Here is a 22,937-nt window from a genome sequence, read left to right on the forward strand (position 1 = left end):
GGTCCAGGGTGGGGAACAAGGGGGTGGGGGGTGGATTCAGTGGGGGTTAGTAGGGGTCTAGGGTGCCCATCCCTCTGCAGACTCAGAGGAGAGGAGCCCCAGCCACATGCCTGGTTGTTTTTAGCTGTGAAGCCACGTCTTAAGATCCTGTAATGTGAGAAGATACACAACAACACGATAATTTAGCCATAGAAAAAAAATCACAGATTGACACCTTTTGTTTTTACGGTTTCTACGGACTCGGTGCCAAGGATTCAGGGATTCGATCATAGAATGTTAATGTGGGGTGATCTAATGAAACACTTAGACCAGGCCTGATATAAAGTTGTTGTTTAATTTTCTAGTACAAACCCAAAGGTTAAAAGTAAAAGATGGGATCTTCTAAGAAATAGTAACGCTGTCTCTTTCTCAGAAGAACTAAATATTTAGAGTGTGATACAGATGGGTTTACATAAGCATTTCTATCTCTCGCTCTCTCAACTACAGTATATCCCTGGCTATCTCTCTCCCTCTCCCTCTCTCTCTCTCTCTTTCTCAATGTACCTCGTTCTCTACCTCCATTCCCCATTCCACACTTTATGTGGCCTTTTCTATTCCTGTAGGGTCTCTCTCTCACTCTTCCCCCTGCTTTTTTAAAAATGTCCAGGAAGTGAGTGAGCTTAGTGGAGACTCTCTATCAAATCATCTGCCTGAGCTGCCCTGGCCTGCTGCAGAATGCTAAGATGGGCCTTCCTGGTGTGTGTGTGTGTGTGTGTGTGTGTGTGTGTGTGGGGGGGGGGGTTAAAGGTCAGCTGGATGAGCAATGAAGGTTTTCTTCCGACTCGAGAGGCCGTTTGTTTACAGTGCAGAGAGGCCAGAGAGAGAGAGAGAGAGTGTGCGTGTGTGTGCGTGTGTGTGTGTGCGTGCGTGCGTGTGTGTGCTGCATGCCTGCGTTACATGGTATGTAATAGTTGGGGTTGTTTTGAGGCTATATGATTAGGCTATTCGCATTTGCTGGAAATCGTTGTGAGTCATCCACTGGCAAAGGCTAGTTTATCTATTGGATCATGGTGAAGGCATCTTAATATCTCTCTCCTCTCTCTCTCTCTCTCTCCCTCTCTCTCTTTCTCTTCTGCATCTAAGCAGCAGTATTATATAGCGCACCCCAGTCCTAGTATGCTGTTGTAGTACAGTATTATATAGTGCACCCCAGTCCTAGTATGCTGTTGTAGTACAGCTGCACAATAAAATAAAATAAAACATATTTATATATGGAGGTGGCATCACAGAAAATGTATTTAAAAAGAGAAACATTAATTGCACTTAATAATCACAATTACAATATCAGGCAATGAATCGCAATTATTCATTTTTGTCATAATCATGCAGGCTGCAGCCCTCACAGAGTCCACAGCCCCAGTCCCCACAGTTCGCCCCACATTGCCCTGCCCCCCCCCCCCAACATTGCCAGCCCCCTTTGACCCCCCAGGCATTTGTCGAGCAGGCAGAAGCCCCAGCCTTGCCAAACCCCACCCTTCCCCCACTCCGGTTCCCACAGTGTTCATGTTTACTGTGTTGTGTTTTCCCCTCAGAGGGTCGTGGTGGTAAACAGGTATTTACACAATAATCCCAGGTCTACTTGTGGGTAATTAGGAGCCCCTCCCTGGTGGGCAGGCCTGCTCCCTGGGCCGCCACCAGGAACTGAGGTGGGAGGTTGGAGCCAATTACAGTGCAGCACAGACCCTCTGTAGTCGGCTTGCCTGCTCTCTTGGTTCTCTCTCTGTTTGTCTATTGTACCTCCCTCACAGTGTCTTCGTGTTTCCGTGCGTTTGTGTAGATGGTCTACAGGACATTCTGTTTTGGATGTGGGCTATGTCTTCAACTTTTCTGCATGTGGTAACTTGGGAAGTTGCATTAGTAAATAGAATTGGTAAATAGAATGGAGTCGGTGACTGTACACTTACGTTACGTGTGAGAAATTAAGAAATCTTGTACAAATCAATCAATCAATCAATCAATCAATCAAAGCTTTATTTGTATAGCGCATTTCATACCCAGAGGCAACACAATGCGCTTTACAGAGAACAAGGGAGGTGGGTATACGACCCACCCCTACATATTCCAGAGGGAAGCAAAAAAACAGTATCACCCGGGGGTCAGATGAGTGAGCTGTAAAAACTCTTCCCTGACCCCTCTCAACAAGGCGATCGAGCAAGCTCCTGGAGTATGTTTGTCTACCAGCTAAGAACATTTATAAAGCAATAAATTACATTAAATTACATTTAATATATTACATATCCTGAAGAAAATGTAATGTGGACGGCCTCTCTCCCCAGCCTGAGCCTCTGTCCCCCAGTTAAAGAGCATATTGCAGGTTGGACACCCTAGTGAGTCAATGTGTAGGAACATGATGTAGGAACTAGATTTTCAATATTATATATATAATATACCCTTCAGGGAAGCGCTTTATAGTAACCATCCTTAATAAGCGTTAATTAATGGGTTATAAGGACCTCATAAGTCCTTATAAGATGCTTATAAGACTTGTGTTAATAAGACTATATTCATGTTTAATAATAGCATAATAAGCACGCTTATTGATAGATTATAAGCGTTAATTAATAGGTAATAAGGACCTTATAAGTCCTTAAGATGCTTATAAGACATTATTATGTGTTAAGACTATATTAATGTTTAATAGCATAATAAACACGCTTATTGATAGATTATAAGTGTTAATTAATAGGTAATAAGGACCTTATAAATCAGTATAACATGCTTATGACATTATGCGTAAATAAGACTACAAGTGTTTAATAATAGCATAATAAACACATTTATTGTTAGATTATAAGACATTTATAAGCACTTAAGAAGCTTGTTAACTGTTTATAGACTGCTATTATGTACTTATTACTATATAAATAAACTTATTATGCATTTATTAGCAGTTAATTATGCACTTATGCAATTTTGCAGTAGTGGATCTAAAGCGAGACAATGCATTATTAAGGTTAATAAATCCTTTATTATACACTTATTAACAGTATGTTTCACGCAGCTCCCCCAAAAGAGCTGTCTTTGTGTGTTTTTGTGTTTCACCACTAAAATATTGGCTTAGTATGTAATGTTTTATTCACATTGTATCAACCTTGACCACATGTAGTGCTCATTCCAGATGGGGGAGCTGCATAAGACATGGACGTTCAAGAACGCCCCTATGGACGTTCTTGTGAGCTCACTTCTGGTTTTCTATAGGGGTGGTGTGCACAACAGGAAAGGAGCTGCCGGAAACAACTGACTAACTTACTGACTACTACTGACTGGCTGCTCTAAATCAAAAATAAAAAAAAAATTATTAGGCAACACTGAGTTTTCAAAACCCACCACTTATGTTCCCGAAACCCTCGGGCAACTGAGAGTACTTTTGAAATGTCAACACCTGCAACACCTTGTAGACGCGCTTTTCGTTGCCGATTGGGCCGAGAGACTTGTGCATTCAGGCCTAGCTTGTTATTCCCACACCAGGAGCACTTCCCCCGTAGATCCGGTCGTTTGGGCATGTGAACACAGCCTAGACACCTAGAGAGGGTGGTCTCAACCCGCTTGCAATTCTTTGCAATGAGAACACGCGTTACCCACAAAGAGATACAACTCGTTGTTGTATCCTGCACTGTCTACAAAGTCTACAAACTGTTTAGTGAGTGCATGAAGGAAATGGTCTTTTTCAACATTCTGTTGAGCAGTGTGTCTTCTCCTGATCATATGCAAAGAATGACAAACTAGATAGCCAGCAACTTTCTGAGGAGAATAATAAAGAAGATATTACGATGTGGACGCCCTTGGCAGCCCACATAATCATTCTCCCTTCCGTTCCGTTCCTTTCTATTTGTTGTGCGGCTTGTCCGTGTGACAGGAAGTTGAATGGGCTGCAGTATGAGCTAATGGGTACCCCCCCCCCCCAAGAAGCAGCCCTTGGCAACAGCCATGAGAATGGCGTTTCCTGTTCTGAATAGTGTGAAGAGAGTAGAGACACTGACAGCAGCACTGATTGATATAGGCTTGCAGCCTGCTAGTGACTAATATAGGCCTACAGCCTGCTTGTGAATAATATAGACTTGCAGCCTGTTAGTGATTAATATAGACCTACAGCCTGTTAGTGATTAATATAGGCCTGCTAGCGACTAATATAGGCCTGCAGCCTGCTTCAGTGTGACTCTGGGTGGACGTGAGCATAGAGATAACGTTCTCATCTCTGGCGTGTGCATATGTGCATAAATAAGCCTTCATGTTTAAAGAGTTCTTGATTTCAAGTTTTGTCTGGTGAGGAGATCCTCTCATTTGGGATATAAAGGCATATTGGTTACTGTAACATGAGGTTACATTGTGTGTACACACACACATATTTGCACTCGTTCACCCCACCACTCAGACACACACACATTTGCACTCGTTCACCCCACCACTCAAACACACACACACACCACTCTCGTCTCAGTGGATTATCATCAGCCAGGGCTCCTAGCCCGACTCTGTGTTGAGATGTAGGACCTGCAGTGGAGGCTCTGTGTTGAGATGTAGGACCTGCAGTGGAGGCTCTGTGTTGAGATGTAGGAGTTTGGCTCTTCCAGTCCTCCCTTCCTCCCCCTGCTTCTCTCCCTGTTCCTCTGCACTGCTCTCTGGGATAAACACCGCTACTCCCCAGCCACCTTTCACCATGGCATCCTGCTTTACGACATGCACACAAACACACGCACACAAACACACACACACGCAAACATTATCCCCTGGGCTTATCTCCCTGGTCATCCTGCTTTATGGCACTGTGAGGGTAAACTATTCCTCGGACTCTCACGACAGAGAATGAGGGGAGGGAGGGAGGGGGACAGGAGTGTGTAAGGGAGAAGGAGAACAAGAGAGACAAACCGAGAAAGAACGAGCATTAAGAGGAGGAGAGAGGGAGAGAGAGAACGGAAAGAGGGCACCACGGTGCAGAGCCTAGTGGTTCAGTGATAGCAGCTCAGAGAGAGAACAGGATGTCCCTGGTTTCACAAGCATGTCTGTATACCAGGTGGTGGGTTTACATAGCGCTATTGAAATATATCCCGGGTTTGATCCTGAAAAACACTATTGTTGAATGTAGCTGTTATTGTGTATGAATAGTAGACAAGGACAGTGCAATAGGTCTGTGTACCATACGTGTGGTTTGACGAAACGTTTTTTTGTGAGTGTGGTGAATTGAACCTTGGCGTACTTGGGCATGATATGATGTGCTGTTTTTGTATGAATTTTGTGTGCGCGCGCGTGTCTGTCTGTCTCTATGAATTAGTTGCAGCGGCAGCTCTCATGTCAGCTGGCTCTTATTTACATTCCAGCCGAGCGTTCCAGCAGCTCCCAAAGTGAGCCTGATTTGTGCTCACTCCACAGAAAGAGCTGTGTGGACGAGCCCCCCCCCCCCCCCCCCCCCAACGCCACCAGCCCTCCCACCCTCCCTCTCGCTCACTCGCTACTATGTGACAAATCATCCTATCGGAATACAACCCGATGAGCCCAGTGTTGGTTGTTTTCAGAACAGTCTCATCAGTTGTTGATGAAAGCAGCATTCTGGCTTTAAATGACCAAGGTCACTGTTCCGTCCAACGCTTTCTGTTGTTGATCTTAGCTTTGTGTCTTAACGGCCGCGCTATGATGATACTGGCAGGTCGGCGCCACACGACCCCGGCGCCGCTATCGGCACGGTCTTCCTCACCACGCAGACGAGGAAGCCTGCCCGATGATGCCTGGCTCGGCTGACGGTCTCTCTCTGTGCTCTCTCTCTCTCTCTCTCTCTCTCTCTCACACTAGGCCTCGTTCGGTCGGGGGTCATGGCAGGATGCACTGGGGCCCCAGCTGCTCCCAGAACCGGGCCGGCCAAGAGGCGCGTGGACGCCACCGCCTCTCCACCGTCATCCAGCCGCTGCGGCAGAGCGCGGGCGAGGTGGTGGACCTCACCGTGGACGAGGACGGTGAGGAAGGCGGCAAAAACCGCGCCTAGATCGCCACGCCGAAACTACACAGGGTGCCACATAGACTGGGGTTACACACAGTGACACACCACCCCACACTGAGATTAATGACGGACACAGACCCCCAGGAACACGGGAGATAGATGACATTAGCTGGCGGTGTGCGAGGCCAGGTCCTCTCTCTTGCTCAGAGAAAATTGATCTGGTGATTATATGTGTGAAATCAATTACTTTGAGGGAGGGGCTTTTTTAATTTATTTATATATAGACGTCCCCGTAAGATAACTGGCCCCTGGTCACATTGCGTATGAATGTAGGTGTCCCCTGGATGCAAATGAGCTGAGCTTTGTTAGATGATCCGTTCCAACACTGCGTAGTGGGGGTTGGGAAAAATTACATGTCATCAGGTTACATGCTGTTGATTAACAGGATTACCTCAGCCACATACATCTGCAGAGTTCTGAGAGCGTGTGGATGTGGGGATAAAGAGCCCAACTGTCGTCGCAACTCGATGGAGAAATGTTCTCGTTGGCGAGCGCCGTTTTATAATGATTAATCTATATCTTTTCATCCGACTGAGGGATATTAATAGCCGCTGGCCCCCATAGCCTCTGCTGTTTCATTGGTTGACTTTTACAGAACGCTACAGCCTCAATACATCTCTGATGTGTGGCGCTGCTACACGCGCTGCTTTGTAGTCCCTTTTTAGTCGGTGATAGAATTAATCACCACAGCACCGCAAGTCAGTACAAAAGCGGCCCGGGCATACAGAGTGTGCTCCGCTCTGTGAATAGGCTGTGTATGCACAGTGGGTGATGGAAAATCATATGGCGCTTTTCACATAGACTTTGCTCTAGATGATGTAGAAGGCTACCGTGTATATTATATGTAGTCCCATTCTGTTCAGGGTACATATGACTTACAGCGATGCTCGGCCACCGTTCACACAGAACAGTACTTTACATTGCGTTCTGTGAATGAATTTCAAGTCTCAACAAAGTGTTCCGTTTTCCCATTTAGACTGTAATCTTAACTTTGTAGTTCGTTCTCATAGATCAGTCTGTTAGAACTACAAATCCCTCCCTGTGTGACATCACTTCCCTGCCTTCCCCCTGAAACTGTGACTTCCTCTTCTGATGATTAACCCCGACCCCTCCTCCTGACTCTCACTCTTGCCTGGAATCACTTCCGGTGCGAGGGTCCGCTTCTGCAGAATCGTAACATAGAATAAACTATTGTACTTTGTTTAAAACCAGCTTGATCGACCACTCAGCGTGTTCTTTGACAATCTAACTAAAATAAGGATAAAAATCCTTCACAGTTCACTCCTCTGGTTATCTGTATTTAAATGCATGCATCCCATTGACCCCCTCTCTCCGGGAGACATTAAAGGGTTTGGCCTCTTAAAACATGGGTGCTATTATAGCGACCACCAGACCAAATCCTTAATGTGAATTAAAAGTCCAATTTGGTGCATTCTCTTCGTCTGAAGCCCCAGACAGATAGCAGAGTAGCAGAGCAGTGGGAGATATGAGGACATTTGCATTTCTTAGGAGGAGAAGAAATTAATTTGTGAGTATGAAAAGCATGGAGCGCACACTGGAATACTGATGAGGTCTCGTCTTATCCCTGGCTACCAAGCCACTGCAGCCAGTCTGAGAGCATGCGCACACACACTCTCTCTCACACACACACACACACACACATTCACACTCACAGACACACACACACACGCACACAGATCCCCAGAGACGCACATTCCTGAACAACGCATCCCAACACTCCGTCGGATCGCTGCTCACGCACCCTTAAATGCCTTTCCTATCCCATCTCCTGTCTCAGATCTCTCAGTTGTGCCAACCACCTCTGACGGTGTTCATGCTCAGACCGTCAGCTCCTCCTCGTCATTGTCCCACCATGCCTCTACCTCAGAGCCCCACGACGCCCCTGGCCCCTCCTCCAGCTGCCCCGGTCCGGCCCCCGACAGCACGCAGGCTCACGGCCACGCCGGATCGTCCGGCGCTGCCGGAGAGGGTAAGACTGGCCCGGGACACCGGGGTGTGACGGCCGTGTGTGTGTGTGTGTGTGTGTGTGTGTGTGTGTGTGTGTGTGTGAGTGCGTGTGCGTGTGTGTGTGGACGCTTAGTAGATAGACTTCTTCACTAAAACAGCCTTTGGCACACGGACAACCGTACGTCTTTTTTTTTCCGTAGCGATTCCATTTCACACACACAAGCCGAGGAGATCTTATACAGCTTGTTTTGTTCGTCCGTCCCCCCCTCTTCCAGACGAGAGCAGGAGGGGCGCGTCGGGCCTGGCGACGGGAGACAACGGGGGTGGCACGGCCATGCCCAGGCTGCCCTCCTGCTGCCCCCAGCACTCGCCCTGCGGCGGACCCAGCCCGGGCCACCTGGCCCTCGGCCACTCCCACTCCGGCTGCCTGCAGACCTCGTCCGGCCAGCAGCAGGGCTCCCAGCACGGCCACGCCCACCACTTCCACCACCACCACCACCACCCCCCGCCGCCGCCGCCTCCCAGCCTGCCCTTCCCCGAGCCTGGCTGCCCCCTGGAGAGGCCCACCCCCCTACCTGCGCCGTGCGGCGGGGTCAGCAGCAGCAGCGGCAGCAGCGCCACCCAATACCACGACCAGGTAGGACCTAGACTCACCAGTCAGTCTCTAAACGCTACAGACCAGAGACATTCGTCCAGATTTCGTCGCTAAAACTGGGATTTGAAAAAACAAAATGCATTGCAGAACCAATCCAACATCTTTAGGGCGGTCCTTCCTAATGGGGCGGTGAATGTTTTGTTTTGATTCTCAACTCCCGCTTGTTTGGAGGACATAATCTCCGGTAAGGCGGGCCCTGTTGGAAATGTAGGCAGTGGCTCTGATTGGCATAGTCCGTTTTAGACGCTGTTCTAGCGACGATTTTCAATGGAGATGTCTCGGCTTTCGGAGGCGGAGATCTAGGTAGCACCCGCCCCTTCCCTTCCCTGCCTAGCACTCCGTCCAACCGTAACACACTTCCTGAGCTGTCGGTACGGGTGCGAGCTGCCGTCATCGGGGTTGTACAGTATGCGAGCTTGGTCGAGAGATCAAAGGGCTTCTTCAGAAGTGGGTGTGGTGCAGGAACCTTGCTCGATGGGGATGAACGCAGCGGCAGTTGTTCTGGATGTTCTAGCTGACGTTCAAGACCAACGCCCAACATCCCCTTGATGTGTTTCATCTGCTCCTCTTCTGCTTCCTGTATTTGGTCTCCCTGATTCATCGTGTACCTGCCAGCAGAACAGAAATGATACCTGCTATGGTCATCAGAACTGGGACATCTATTTTTATACATTTGTTTGTTTCCAGAGATTGGGTTTATAGATATTGAAAACGTTTTGTTTTATTCCCTCTCTGCTACAGCCTTCTGTCTGGTATTAGAGAGAAGAGAGAGAAGATTTAGAGAGAAGTCAGAAGCCTGCACATACATGCCCTGGGACTGTTAACAATGCAAACCATGCTCTCCCAGAGCAGATGGCCAGAGATAAACACCGTATGCAATAGTTGTAGCAATATAGTAGCAATCATTAAAGGGCACCGTGTCATTCAAATTGTGTCTTTGACAAGGTCTTTGTGTTTCTTAACAAAGCAGGCCAGCTATCGCAGCCTACAGCTCTACACTGCTGATGTTCAAGGTGATGAAAAATAAGGTGGGGGAAAATGGCAGACTAATACTGAGGACTAATACAGCGAAGCACTGCAAACAGTGCTACAGTACGGTCCTGCTGAAGCCAGATCTAGCTCTGAATAATTCAAATTCTGCTAATTGTTGAGCTGCCACATTGTATTATTCACCATCAAAGCCTGTGCAGAGGATAAAGCATGATGAGTGTAGGTCATCCAGCTGGAGGAACAGGGGACTGCGCCTACAGGTCAAGTTTGGGGGGCGGTGAGGGGGGCTGTGTGCATAGCCCCTCTCTTTTTGTCTAAATACACCCAGTCCTCTATTATTCATGGGGGGTTGGGGCATTCTGAAACTGGGCCGTCGGGTTCCTGGCGTGAACAAGGAAGTTGTTCATTTATTGCGTGTGCTTCGCCAGGCAAATCGCCGTGCCCTTTGAAGTGAGGGCGCTATACGTGCTCAGTCATGGCTCAAGAGAAAGCGGGTTACAATATTGCCTGGATTAGGTGAACAAGTTATGTTTTATGCATCAAAGTGTCTAAGAGGAGATTAATTACAGAGCCGCTACTATGGTTTTTAAACACCCGGAGCCTCCCTCACCAGATGTTCTATAGAGGCCTAGTTAACTGCAGGCTGGAGAGTTAAAGCCCAGTGTTATTGTTATCCTGTGCTTTGTGCTTGTAGGGCTATGGCGTGTGCATACAGAGTCACCGCAGAGATCAAAGTCAGACAGTGGCTCCACAAGCAGATGGTGGTCTGCTTTCGTGTCGGGCCCTTTCCCTTTCAAAGAGCTTAGTACTAATAATAGCAGTAGGCACTTTATTGATCCCTGGAGTGGTGGGAAACTGCACAAATGTAATTACCATAATAAAAAAAAGAGACTTCACTAAGGTTGCTCGAAAAGCCTGACAAAAACACACATGCTACGATAGAACACGGCTGGTGCAGCTGGCTACGGTACCGCTAGCACGGTGAATTAGTATGCTTAGGCCTATGTGTTTCGTCCCACATTGGACTTAATAATGCCTTTGTAAAACGGTATCCAAAGAACTTTTACGAAGAAAAATGAGCCTCTTACACAGAATGAACTGGACCGTAACATCTCTCTGTGCCCTACACGTTGTCCTCTCTCACACCCTTCCCTCTCTCTCTCTCTTCCTCTCACTCCCTCCCTCCCTCTCTATCCCTCTTTCTCCCTCCTCTCTCTCTCTCTCTCCATCCCTCTCTCTCTCCATCCCTCTCTCTCTCCCTCCCTCCCTTTCTCTCTCTCTCTCTCTCTCTCCCTCTCTCTCTCTCCCTCCAGCAGACTCTGCCTGTTGACCTCAGTAACAGTGGCGTGCGGGGCGGCGGCGGGGGAAGTGGCGCCGGCTTCCACGGCACCTCGGCCTTTGACCCCTGCTGCCCGGGCTCCACCTCGCGGCCCCCGACCTACAGTTCCCAGGCTGCCCCTGGGCCCAGCCAGCCCGGCGTGGTGGACTCGTTCAGCTCCGCCATGGTTGCCCAGGCCCAGCCCCAGCCCCAGCTCTCCTCCTGCAGGCACTACATACACCCCTCCTGTGAGTAGCAGCCCTCAACTCACCGGGGGGTGGGGGGGGGGGGGGGGGGGGGGGGGCTCATAGGACCTGCAAATACACCAGAGCCTTTCTATTTAACCGTAACTGCCTGCATGCCACCAGTGCACCGGGAAAATTATACAGACACCCGCACTCATTTGAGACCCTGTACTAATAGTCATTAAGAGAAACACCTGATGTTTAATGTGCTAAGCACTGCGGTTCTGCTCCAAAAGCAGCTAATTGTTGATTCTCCTTGGAATGGCTGGGTGTGTGGAGGTGAGGCGGGGAGGGATGGTGGTGGAGGAGGAGGAGCACCCTGGTGTGTGTACGTGTTATTTAGAGGGGTAATTTGCCCGGGTTCCAGCACCTGCCTGCGCTCTCGTCAACTCGGTCCTCCCCTCCTGCTGAGGTTGGAGAGACGGATGTGGCGGGCCGGCTGGGAGCTGAGACCCAGAATGGGTTTGCTAACTTCTCTCTCCCCCCTCCCTCTCTCTCTCCCTCTCTCTCTCCCTCTCTCTCCCTCTCTCTCCCTCTCTCTCTCTCTCTCTCTCTGTTTTCTCCAGACGGCCCCCTGGCGCGCTCGCTGCACCACCAGCCCTCGTCCTCCTGCCCTCACTCGCACGGCAACCCCCCGCCCCCGCCCCAGCCGCCACCGCCGCCGCAGGGCGACTACGTCATCCCCCACCCGGTCCACCCCTTCCACGCGCCCCTGTCCTCCCACGCGCCGGCGGTGGCCCCTGCGCCCCAGCCGGCCCTGCCCCCGCCCCACCACCACCTGTCGGGCCCTGGGGCCCCACTGCCCCAGCACCTGCAGGCCGAGCACCAGGCCCTGGCGCACCACATCCCAGCCCTGGCCCCGCCCACGGTGCAGCGGCTGCACCAGCACGAGATGCTGAGGATGGAGGTCCAGAGACGCCGGATGATGCAGCACCCGACGTGAGTTCACCGCCCCCCCCCCCCCCTCATCTCCCGCCGTTGAGGAGCTCGGACGACGGTGTAAATACAAGTTCTTGTTTTGCTCTTTGCTAAACCCCCCCTCCTCCTCCTCCCCCAGACGAGCACACGAGCGTCCGCCCCCTCACCCCCACAGGATGCACCCCAACTACGGCCATGGGCACCACATCCACGTGCCCCAGACTATGTCCTCCCACCCGCGGCAGCCCGAGCAGAGGACCGCATGGTCAGTACCCAGCACGACCACGGGGGGAGGGGGGGCGGACGGCTTACAAGGCCTCCTGACATCCCGTCCAGGCCGGTTTAACGTCTACGGTATCGCTCTCCGTCAAGGTGGTTTTGGCGTTTGCATGTGGGCGCCCACGTCCGCGATCGTGTGACATTGACCGACTTGTGTTGTCTTTCTGCAGGGAGCTGGGCATCGAGGCGGGTGTGACGGTGGCGCCGTACCCTTCGGGGCACCTGCACCCCCACCTCCCCCACTACCATCCACCCCCCAGACTGCACCACTTCCCCATCCCCTTCATGGTGAGACCACACAGAGCAGCTCCAAGCACGCACGCACACATTAGCATAAATGAAAAAGAAATGCTTTTACTCAAACTGTGGTGTAGATGAATGATGTTGGGAACTCTGTTTAGAACATCTGTTATTTCAGGGATGGTTTGGGCCTAATGAATAATGCATGAGTAATTAATGACGGCCCATCAGGCATTTCAAGTGCGTGTTCGACAAATCCAGATGCCAGGAGTCAGTGGAGAGACCCCCGTGGAGAATATGTTTGGTAATTTGTGGTGAAGCCAAAGTATGTGGTCAAGAACTGACTTCTCTTCATTATATCCTGAAGCTGCAGCAGGTCGAGCTGGTTGCATTATACTGGTGTACTACGTGTGTCTGAATGTGAATCTCTCACCCCCTCTTTCACAGCACACTGGCATGTCTGAAGTGACCTACCCACACATTCGGTACATCTCATCTAGAATGACTGGATTTGGACGAACTTATGAGGTACCTTTTCAAGTGTCATCGTCGTCATTGGAGGTTTTCCACCACAAACCCCGTCGAAATTGTTCTCTGTTCAGGTGCTCAGGAAAACCTCTGGGCCCCTGGCTTGTGTTATCAACCCCCCCCGTATTTAATGCTGAGTGTGGTGAGCTGTGAGTAGAGCTGGGTCTCACGACCGGCCGGCTGTCCTGCCTGTCCCTGTGCCCTCAGGACCTGCTGCATCTGGAGGAGCGGTTGGGGACGGTGAACCGAGGGGCCTCTCAGGGAACCATAGAGAGGTGCACTTATCCACACAAGTACAAAAAGGTGAGACGAACTGGATGGAAGAGCGCATGTGCGTGTGTGAAGTGTGTGCGCGTGTGAGAGGGAGAGAAAAAAACAAAAAGTACAAAAAGGTGAGAGCGGACCTGGAACTGGATGGAAGAGTGCGTGTGAGAGAGGGAGAGAGAAACATGGTTCTGAGTGTGTGAATGTGTGATGTTCCATGCTGTTTGCCGAGATAATATTTGTGCATGTATGCATTAGATTTGATTCTGGGACAGAGTGCACACGTCGGTCTTTTGTGCAGTAGATAATTTATTGTCCCTTTCACCAAAAGGTTCAGCCTTAGATAACATTGTAGGGAAAGATAATACGTAGTTTTCTAAATGTAATAAGCGATCTAACACCCTGCCGCCCAATACAGAAGGTGTTGGAGAGAGACATTGACGAACAGTTAACCCCTGAAGCATGGGCATCTATTGGGAAAAATATGCACGCAACCTCAGACTCGGTGAGAACAAAAAATGAACAAATCAATTTGGAAACATGTCTCTGCTCACATATATAGTAGCTGTAGTGTTAGTGTTGGAATGGGGGGCAGGGGATTCGGTACTAGCAAACAGGGGGGTTAACGGTTGATATTTGTTCTGATCAATACCTTTATCCTTAGGGATGACAGCTAGAAACATTCTGTTGCTTGTACAAAATGACCATTCTCTCTGTCCTCATAGGAATAAACTTGTGTGTGTTCATGTTATTATGCTTGCTTTGTACACAGTAATTATATCAGTTATAATGAATAGCATTAATGCCTGATATTTAGGCCTTACATGTAATGCCAACACTATCATTTGTAAAATGGCCTAAAATATTCCTGCCTTTCCCATGCTTTATACATCTTTACAATGTAAATAACGTGTGTGTGTGTCCTGAAGAAACCCTTTTTCACGCTGCATATGTAAAACGGTGTTTCCCGATGTTTTGTTGAACAGAGAAAGCTGCACGATAAGCAAGATGAAGATGAGGGCGCAGATGAAGACACAGAGGAGAAGTGCACCATCTGTCTGTCTATACTGGAGGAAGGGGAGGATGTCAGGTAAACGTCAGTTTGTATGTCTGTCCACACAGACTTCCATCCACAGGTGTGAGAGCAGGCCTGTTTGCATGTGGCGTAGCCGTGGGAGCTGCCATTTTTGTTCCTTTTTCACATCTTCAGTTGATACTCGCTAGAGATTTTCTCAAAACCCCAAAGTATAGCAATCAACAGGAAATCCAGTCCTCAGAGTGCCTGGAAATGACTGGCCTCAGACGATGTCTCAACACACACTATGTGCCCATGTGATCAAAAAATGGGATTTCGGGGGTTTTCTGCCCTCTGTTGGTGTAACGTGTGAAATACAGGTTATGTTTAAAGAAAGCAGTTGTAAGGTTCGTCTTGGGAGTTCCTGGATCTTGGTGTAATCATCATTACTCATCGTTTCTTCTGTTCTTTTCTCTGCGGGCTTCTTTACAGACGCCTACCTTGTATGCACCTCTTCCATCAGCTGTGTGTGGACCAGTGGCTCCTCACCAATAAGAAGTGCCCCATCTGTAGAGTGGACATCGAGGCACAGTTGTCTGCCGAGAGTTGATGCTGTTTTCTAACAACCAATTTTGTTGGAATTTTCTTTTATTTGTTGTTTATTGTTTTAAACTTTTCTTCAGTACTGCAGTCAACCAAAGATGGCATGAATTACCCACGCAGATCCCATATGAGGAGAAAAAAACAAAAAACATCTGACAAAAATAAAAGCATTGAGCCTAGAGTGCCAGCTACCACAGTACAATACGGCTAGAATTGACATCTCCATTAAGGATTTAAAGATTTATTGTATTTATAAAGCTTTTATGTAGCTGTTTCCTCAAGTGTCATTTTTTTTCTCTTTTTTTTTTTTTTTTTGCATGGTTCCTCACAATGCATTTCTTTGCACATATAATGTGGTCTTCTCATAGACCTAACAACTTGCAGGTGAGAATAGCTGCTCTAGTAAAGAAGCATTTATATATACCTAATGCCTTGCTTTACTGGAATAGAATGTCAACCTTCATTTTAAAACATTGCAGGATTCATCTTACCGATCATTGTATTGATTAGTTCATGTTTAGAAAACGTGGTTTGCTAGTGAAAAACGTTTTTTAAGTAAATCAAGACATTCCTGAATTAGGAAAATATCATGTTAACAGATCAGCTGCTGTATTAGTGTTCACCCAGTATTTTTTAGAGTGGGAATAAACTCCAATGTTCACCTCACTGCCCAGAACATGCACATGCTTTTCTGCCATCACACCTCCCCCTATGAACCTTAATTTGACTAAACACATTCGCACGTCATCTAATGTACTTTTAGAGAAAAAGAAAATGAATGTCATATCTCTGTCTGTCTCTCTCGACTATTCTTTTTTAATTGAATGATTGTTGCAGTCTGCTGAGAATCCAGTCTCTGTGTTGTGTTTGGACTTACCCCCCTCATACGGGCCCACGGTGGTCAGCTGGGTTCTAGAAGGGGATCTCAGGCCCCATAGATGCAACCAGTTTCACATGAACCTGCAACCCGGAAATACCTGTTGTTTGGAAGCTGAGAATGATATTGGTTTATCCTGGCTTTTGAATTTCTCCCTGTTTGTTCAGATGGAAATACACAGTTAGTTCAGGATAAAGAAGGGGGGGGGGGTTATACTCCTCTGCAGCCCTGTCACATCTATATTTGTGCTCTCCTGGAAAATATAACACTAATATTATTCTTAAAAAATGGCAAATCCTTGCACAGGTCAGGAGTAAAGTCAATACGATAGTGTTCTGATACCATGAATTTCCACTCTGATTCCTGGCGTTATTTTTAAAAAGGAAAAATAACGCCTTTGCCCCTCAGTATTTTCATACATTTTACAGACAGGACAAGACAGCGTTGAAGTGGGGTGGAGGGAGACAGTGGGAGATGCAGAGGGAAGGCTTTTGTGATTAAACAGCTGGGCGTGTTACCACTACACCATCATGCTTCCACACAGGTATGTCTTTTAAAGAGAAAAAATAAACAACTAATACTTTTGAATGGAGTGTTGGAATGCAGTACTTATATGGCAGGTATCCATGCATTCATAGACTTAATGGCACCAGGATGATATTCCATGGGATTTATATTAGTTTTAAAATAATGATATAATAAAGTTAGAAAACTCGTCCCTGTGTCCCTGTTCTTTGTGTTGTCTTTAAATACTTTGAGGATTTAATTGGTTAATTTGATTGTTTCTTTGTACAGCGACAATGTACACATCAGTGCTTTATATCTCACCACTGCAGAGGAATATACTACAGAATTCCATGGCTACTCTATAAATAGCTACACATGTTGCCAATAATACACATAAATTATGCGCCCGTGCATTCACACCTGGTATTTAAATCCCATCTTTGCGTATCTGGATAGTCTACACTTTCAATGAATTTTCATGGGCAAAGCTGCTGCAATCCTGACATTCAGAACCAGGGGCTGGAGCCAGGCTAGCTGCAACTACCTTAGGAGGTGGAATGGCCCATCTGACTTTATTCTTATTTCAATTGCGTGCATTTTCACAGCTATGTGGATAAAGTCACTATCTGAATGCAATGTGCATATAGATGGCCTACTAATACCAGCTGTAAATGTGGGGCTATTCTAGTGATGACAGTGGTCAAACACCTCCAGGTGCTGCTCGATTGAAGAAAAACGTAGCTTCTGATTAATAAAAGTATCGAAGGAGGTCAGTTTAAAGACTTTATGTATGGTATGCATTTAACAATACTCACGAATCCGTCTCTAAAACTGTAAACTATCGAGGCGGAGACCTCGAAGTCTGGCATCGAAAGTCTGACGGTATTCATTTGAGATAGGATTCACCCACCCAGTCGTTGGCGGGTTGCCCCGGCAGACAAAACATGTGAGCCTCAATTCGCCCTTGACCTCTTTGCCAACCAATGAAATAGATGCATTCTACGAAGCCGTATCCAATGAAACGCAGTGGAGCGGTATTTGAACGGCTGAGATCCTTCTCTTCTGCGTCAGTGTTTGTGTTTATTTGGGGGCCCTAGTAGCCTATTTCTGACTAATTACCGACACCCCTGGCAATTTTTTAAAGAGCTACTGTTTTTACATTAACATTTTAAAGATGTCCTCTTTGGAAGTTCGCGCTACGGTAAGTTACAAAACAGAATTGATTTAACTGCAGTAGCTGGTTTTGTACATGTAAATGCTTTGCCGTTCGACGCTGTTAGCACTCGCTGCTAAACTATTTTGTTCTTTGGTTTGTTAACTCGATAGTTATCGAGCCATACAACTGCATAAACAGTCACTATGCATAATAGCCGTCCTTTAAATGTAATTCTCAGTCTTTCTTTGTTTCCCAAACAGTTCAGGAACGCAGAAAACCGAACACGAATGGGCAAAGCCATTGTCGGCGGCTCGAGAAGAGCTGTCCTTGGAGAAATCTCCAACGTTTCAAACAAAGCGGTCCAATCCCAGGTAATGTATGGCATGGTAACTTTAGCTACCACTGAGTTGTGATCCATTATTGGGTCTGTTTGCCAAGTTTTTACTCGGAATGAATTTAAGTGGTGTAGCGGCAGTCGCTTCTGTTATGTGATTGTGTGCGTGTCTTGTCTGTCCATCCGTGTGTTCGTTCGTTGCATGAGATTCAGACCATTACCGTTGAACACCAGCTGGGGCCAGTAGATTCAAGATTGATCATAAATCTGCACCGCTTAACTTTACTTCCCTTGGGTGTGATTTCTCTACAGAAGGCTTGTCCTGCGAAAGTGAAAACCGAACTTCTTCCTCTAAACCAGAAAGCCGAGCCAGCAGCGGTTAGGCCCAAACCTGCACCGGTGTCTCAAGTTATACCAGTACCCCTTGTTCCCGTGCCTGAGGACTCTGCCAATGTCTCTATAAAGGAAGAGGAGGAATTGTGCCAGGCCTTCTCGGAAGCAATCCTCACTGTAGTGGACATTGATGAGGACGATTCTGATCAGCCCCAGCTGTGCTCTGAATACGTCAAGGATATCTATGCTTATCTGCGGACACTTGAGGTAATTTCTGTTCCACCGGATCACAATGGGACTAGGTGAACTACATTGAAGTAGAATAAGAGAATAATTAAGAATAAGACAGTCAGTTTAACGGGACCTATGAAAAGCTCACCTTGTGTTTGTGCACATATATTTGGGTCTGATGGGCCTACTAACACAAAATAAAAAAATATTTTTTTTTGTGGGCAGGCAAATTCTGAAACTTGATTCAACAAGCTGTTCAGATTTGCCTGGGCTTCTGACGTCTCAAAGTTGAAATGTTTAGCAAGCCATTCAGAAATGTCCTGCTTCATTTGCATTGTTTGCTTCTGGAAGCACAGACAGTGGGGGTGGGGAGCAGCAGTTTGCATTTGCAAGCTACAGGAACGGTGAGTCCAGAACAGGACTGAATGAAACGGGGGTATTCATCCATGTTTTGGGGACCCCAGATAATGTTGATAAGGAGCATAATAAGGCCCTTTGAGACATGGCCTAGACTTCTCATTGTGTCTTCCCCCTCAAGTTCTGTCACGTTGTCATCCCCTCACAGGTTCAGCAGTCTGTCAAGCCCAAATACATGCAGGGCTATGAAATAAATGCACGCATGCGCGGTATCCTCATCGACTGGCTGATTCAGGTACACTCCAGGTTCCAACTGCTGCAGGAGACTCTGTATCTTACCGTAGCTGTGCTGGATCGCTTCCTTCAGGTAAAAGGGGCTTTTAATGAAGGCATACAGGACTTATTTTTACGCCTGTTCTGCATCAGACATAAAACTACATTTCCCTTCCTCAGGTGCAACCAGTCTCCTGCAAGAAGCTGCAGCTGGTTGGCGTGACGGCCATGTTGGTGGCCTCCAAGTACGAGGAGATGTTCTGCCCGGAAGTGGGTGACTTTTCATACATTACAGACAACGCCTTCAGTAAGGTCCAGATCCTGGAGATGGAGGGGGTGATTCTGAGGTGTCTGAACTTTGAACTTGGACGCCCTCTGCCCCTCCACTTCCTCAGGAGAGCTTCCAAAGCTGGGAATGTAAGCATTTTGAGACGCTTGGTGCTGTTCCAGAATCTATATTCCTCTTATGCCTGAAGGCGCCATCTATCACATTCTGACTGCTCGGCTAGCTTTGAGTGGATGTGTTTGTCTTCCAGGCTGACGCTGGGCAGCACACGCTGGCCAAGTACCTGATGGAGCTGACCCTCTTGGACTACGACATGGTGCACTACCACCCCTCTGAGGTCGCTGCTGCTGCCCTGTGCCTCTCCCAGCTGCTGCTGAATGGGACCACATGGGTAAGATGTGTACTAAATATTCAAAATACTTTAAAAAATGTTACTTATTAAATTGGCTTTAATGCAAAATTGTCTTGTTGCCCATCCATTTTTGAAGACTCCAATGCAGCAACACTACTCTGCCTACGACGAGGAACACCTCAAGCCAATCATGCAGCACATGGCTAAGAACCTGATGACTGTCAATGAAGGGAAGTCCAAGCTCCAGGTAAGATTTCTAACTGCCGCTTTACTGTCAGCGGGATGGATGTGTGATGGATCTGTCCTAGTGCGGTTTAAAGAATGCCATCTTAGTCTGGTGTGCTCTTTCTCCAGACTGTAAAGAACAAGTACTCCAGCAGCAGGCTCATGAGGATTAGTCTCATCCCACAACTCAAGTCTTCAATCATCAAGAACATGGCTGCCGCTCTGCTCGACAATCACTGATGTTATCACCTTGGGATGATCAGTGACTTTAATTTGCACTTTATTTTATTTTTTTATTCTTTCATATGTAGACACCAACTTGGCCAGTTGGCCTGCTGCTCAGTCCGTCATGTAAATATTTCATCACTTGTACGAATAAACTGTAGCGGTTTTAAAACTACACCATGTTCAATTGGATGTTTTGGGGGGTTACTTGAATGCTTTGTAGTATCTAAATTTGTTTCTTGCCGAAGTTGGATGCTGGTAATCTGAGAGCTGTCATGTTGCAAACATTTTAAATCCAAAGATTTTTGTATGATTTTTACAACGGTGATCGTTATGGCGATTTGCAAGGCATGGTGGAAAAACTACTTTTACTGTATGACTGATTTACTTTCCCCAAAGATATTTCATGTCTTGTGTATGCTGAAGTGCAAGTTAGACTGGTAGAAAAAGCCATGCAGATCTTGTTCTGTATCTTAAGTATGCCAATTATAAATGTTGCAAGTCCAAATAAACCACTCCTGTTTTATTTTTCACTTTTATTTTTCCTAAATATAGTATCAAAGGGTACAGCATCACAACTGTAGTCCAAATACCAAGTCTCAAACGCCTGGCGGAAGCACTGTATAATGCATTAATTTATGCATCATGAATATAGTTCTGTTTTTTTGTACAGCAAGAAAAATAACATGAGGTTAACCAAATTTTATGTATGGGCCAGCCATAACCATTCATAGAGGCACTTGACAATCCATCCAGTACCTGTGTGCTAACCTCACTATAATCTTTGCTAAATTGGTCATTTCTAATCTGGTCTATTGGTAAAATAATCTTGTTGGTTGATAGACAACTCTGGACAGCTGTTATTGCTGTTGCTGGAACACAAGCCCCTAAAGGTCAGGGACAAGGAGTGATATGTCATAGAATGAGGTTAACCTGAATGGAATTAAGATTTCCGAATATGCAAAGTCACAAACATTTCATTCAACTCTTGGGAAAAAGCATGGAAAGCAATATCATGACAGTACATACATGCTTTATTAACAAGACTTTCATCTGCTATTTTTTGATATTGCACAAGGATGTCTTTTCAACCATTCAGGACCAAACAATCTTTGATGATGCACTGCAGTTCATTGTCTGAAAGAAGCCCCAGCAGTTCTGAACATTAGGCTAAACAATGCATCTAATACAAAACTGTTAGATGAAGGGGAAGGAATGTGTGAGTAACGCTGTGCAAAATGTTTAGTGGATACATGAGAGAAAACAAATGGAAAAAAGAGAAATCCTTCATAGTGCCATGAAAAACGTGTGACTGCTTGGTATGAGAAAATCCATTCACTATAGTCTGGAAAATCTATACTGTGCTCTATAAAATCAACATACAAAGAATTGAAAACACCCAAAGTATCAAAATCTGAGAAAAAAAAAGGAAAACCAAAAGATCTTTTGGAGAAATATACTACACATAATTTAAATTGTAACAAACGGCACAGATAAACTTCCTAAATCTAAAAAAGGACATGTACATAGATTAGAAACCAGATCTAAATGCCTATAACATAATTCTATGTAAACAAATGGTTCTCTTCAGTAACTAGGTCAATCACTAGTTTGGCAACCTATCCTTGAAGTTTTGTGGATAACTGGTTGGGGCAGGGAGTTACCAGTCTGTGTCCAAGTTAGTACCTGTACTGATAAAGTGCTTCGAAACCACAGACCATACACTCAGACTACAGTACATGGTGGTCGTTCTGGGATTTCTGATGCTTTTCTAATACAAAAACGTTTTGGAAGAGGGAAAACCTTGTTGAAACATCTCATATTTTCTTTTATCATGAGTGATTGATTGCATGTTTATCCTTCAAATTGGCATCATTTGAACACTTCTTTTTGAAAAAGTGTTGTTTTTCTAATTCAGTACATTGACAAAGTGTCTAAAATCACAGTGCAATGAACTATCAAATGTCCACATGTTTTGCTGTCAAAATATATATTCAGAGTAAATACTATCTGACCATTCATTTTAGCAGCACAAATCCCAACTGAAATATTGAACAACATGACAGGCAATTTAAAACTTGATTTAAAAACAATGAGACAGTGACTTGGCATCCACCCTGGATTCATGTTTAAAAAATACAACAACTTCACTTCCAAAATGAGAAATGTGATAAAATTACAACCTTGTCCCACAGATCAACATATTTAATCTTAACGGATCAAGAGGCTCACCTTCAAACCTTAGCCAGGTAAAACAGAGACAATGAGAGGAAGAATATAGTTTGTAGGGAGCTATAAATACAATAAATAGATTTGTTCAGTGCTCACAGGGATTGTGTCGTCACTTGTCCCCGGAGAGAAAGTCTTGTCGTGTTATCCTCTTATTTAAAACACAACTCCATTGCAAGCCTGGCGCTCTCCTTTACTGTCTGGGAGAATTGGATCTCAATCACACCCAGCTGCAGTCTACCAAGCAGGAGTGGCGAAAATATATCAGTTTTTCTCCCTGTCTCTCCTTCTTTCTCATAATCCCTTTTTCTGTTTGTTTGGTACAGCTCGATCTTCCCCCTCTGGAGAGGCGGTAGGGGCGAGTGCTTTCCTCCAGCTGTTTTTCGGGCAGTTCCCCCGGACAGCGGTTAGATCTTGCTGACATAGTTGTTGGGGAATAGACCCTGCTTTCCTCGGAGTCTCCCTGTCCACCATCCGGAGGCATCTGAATAACACATGGTC

General features: G+C 46.5%; 3 protein-coding genes across 7 annotated transcripts in view; 2 read left to right on the top strand and 1 right to left on the bottom strand.

Annotated features, from left to right (window-relative positions):
* rnf111 (ring finger protein 111) overlaps positions 1-15,370 on the top strand; it is a 30,632-nt gene extending 15,262 nt beyond the window's left edge. The window contains exons 4-15 of one of the 4 annotated variants that reach the window (XM_084436927.1): positions 5,824-5,984; positions 7,827-8,018; positions 8,272-8,633; positions 10,955-11,207; positions 11,771-12,143; positions 12,262-12,387; positions 12,572-12,689; positions 13,089-13,169; positions 13,377-13,472; positions 13,852-13,938; positions 14,420-14,523; positions 14,941-15,370. In XM_084436927.1, the coding sequence (XP_084293053.1) occupies positions 5,824-5,984; positions 7,827-8,018; positions 8,272-8,633; positions 10,955-11,207; positions 11,771-12,143; positions 12,262-12,387; positions 12,572-12,689; positions 13,089-13,169; positions 13,377-13,472; positions 13,852-13,938; positions 14,420-14,523; positions 14,941-15,058 (2,071 nt within the window). In that variant the 3' untranslated portion in view covers positions 15,059-15,370. The remainder of the gene's footprint in view (positions 1-5,823; positions 5,985-7,826; positions 8,019-8,271; positions 8,634-10,954; positions 11,208-11,770; positions 12,144-12,261; positions 12,388-12,571; positions 12,690-13,088; positions 13,170-13,376; positions 13,473-13,851; positions 13,939-14,419; positions 14,524-14,940) is intronic. The other 3 variants (XM_084436928.1, XM_084436929.1, XM_084436930.1) reach the window with 3 other exon arrangements.
* Positions 15,371-17,519: 2,149 nt separating this feature from the next.
* ccnb2 (cyclin B2) lies at positions 17,520-20,222 on the top strand (the record flags this gene model as incomplete). The annotated part of the gene is made up of 8 exons (XM_084437393.1): positions 17,520-17,636; positions 17,852-17,962; positions 18,238-18,525; positions 19,055-19,213; positions 19,300-19,536; positions 19,656-19,796; positions 19,894-20,004; positions 20,112-20,222. The coding sequence occupies exons 1-8, from the start codon at positions 17,610-17,612 to the stop codon at positions 20,220-20,222; spliced, it is 1,185 nt and encodes a 394-aa protein (XP_084293519.1). The 5' UTR covers positions 17,520-17,609.
* Positions 20,223-20,796: 574 nt separating this feature from the next.
* Positions 20,797-22,937, bottom strand: part of myo1ea (myosin IEa) — a 47,691-nt gene continuing 45,550 nt past the window's right edge. For both annotated transcript variants that reach the window (XM_084436919.1, XM_084436918.1), the window contains one exon: positions 20,797-22,920. In XM_084436919.1, coding sequence (XP_084293045.1) covers positions 22,844-22,920 — 77 coding nt within the window. In that variant the 3' untranslated portion in view covers positions 20,797-22,843. The remainder of the gene's footprint in view (positions 22,921-22,937) is intronic.

This window comes from Borostomias antarcticus (genome assembly GCF_949987555.1).
Source record: "Borostomias antarcticus genome assembly, chromosome: 4".
NCBI lineage: Eukaryota > Metazoa > Chordata > Actinopteri > Stomiiformes > Stomiidae > Borostomias > Borostomias antarcticus.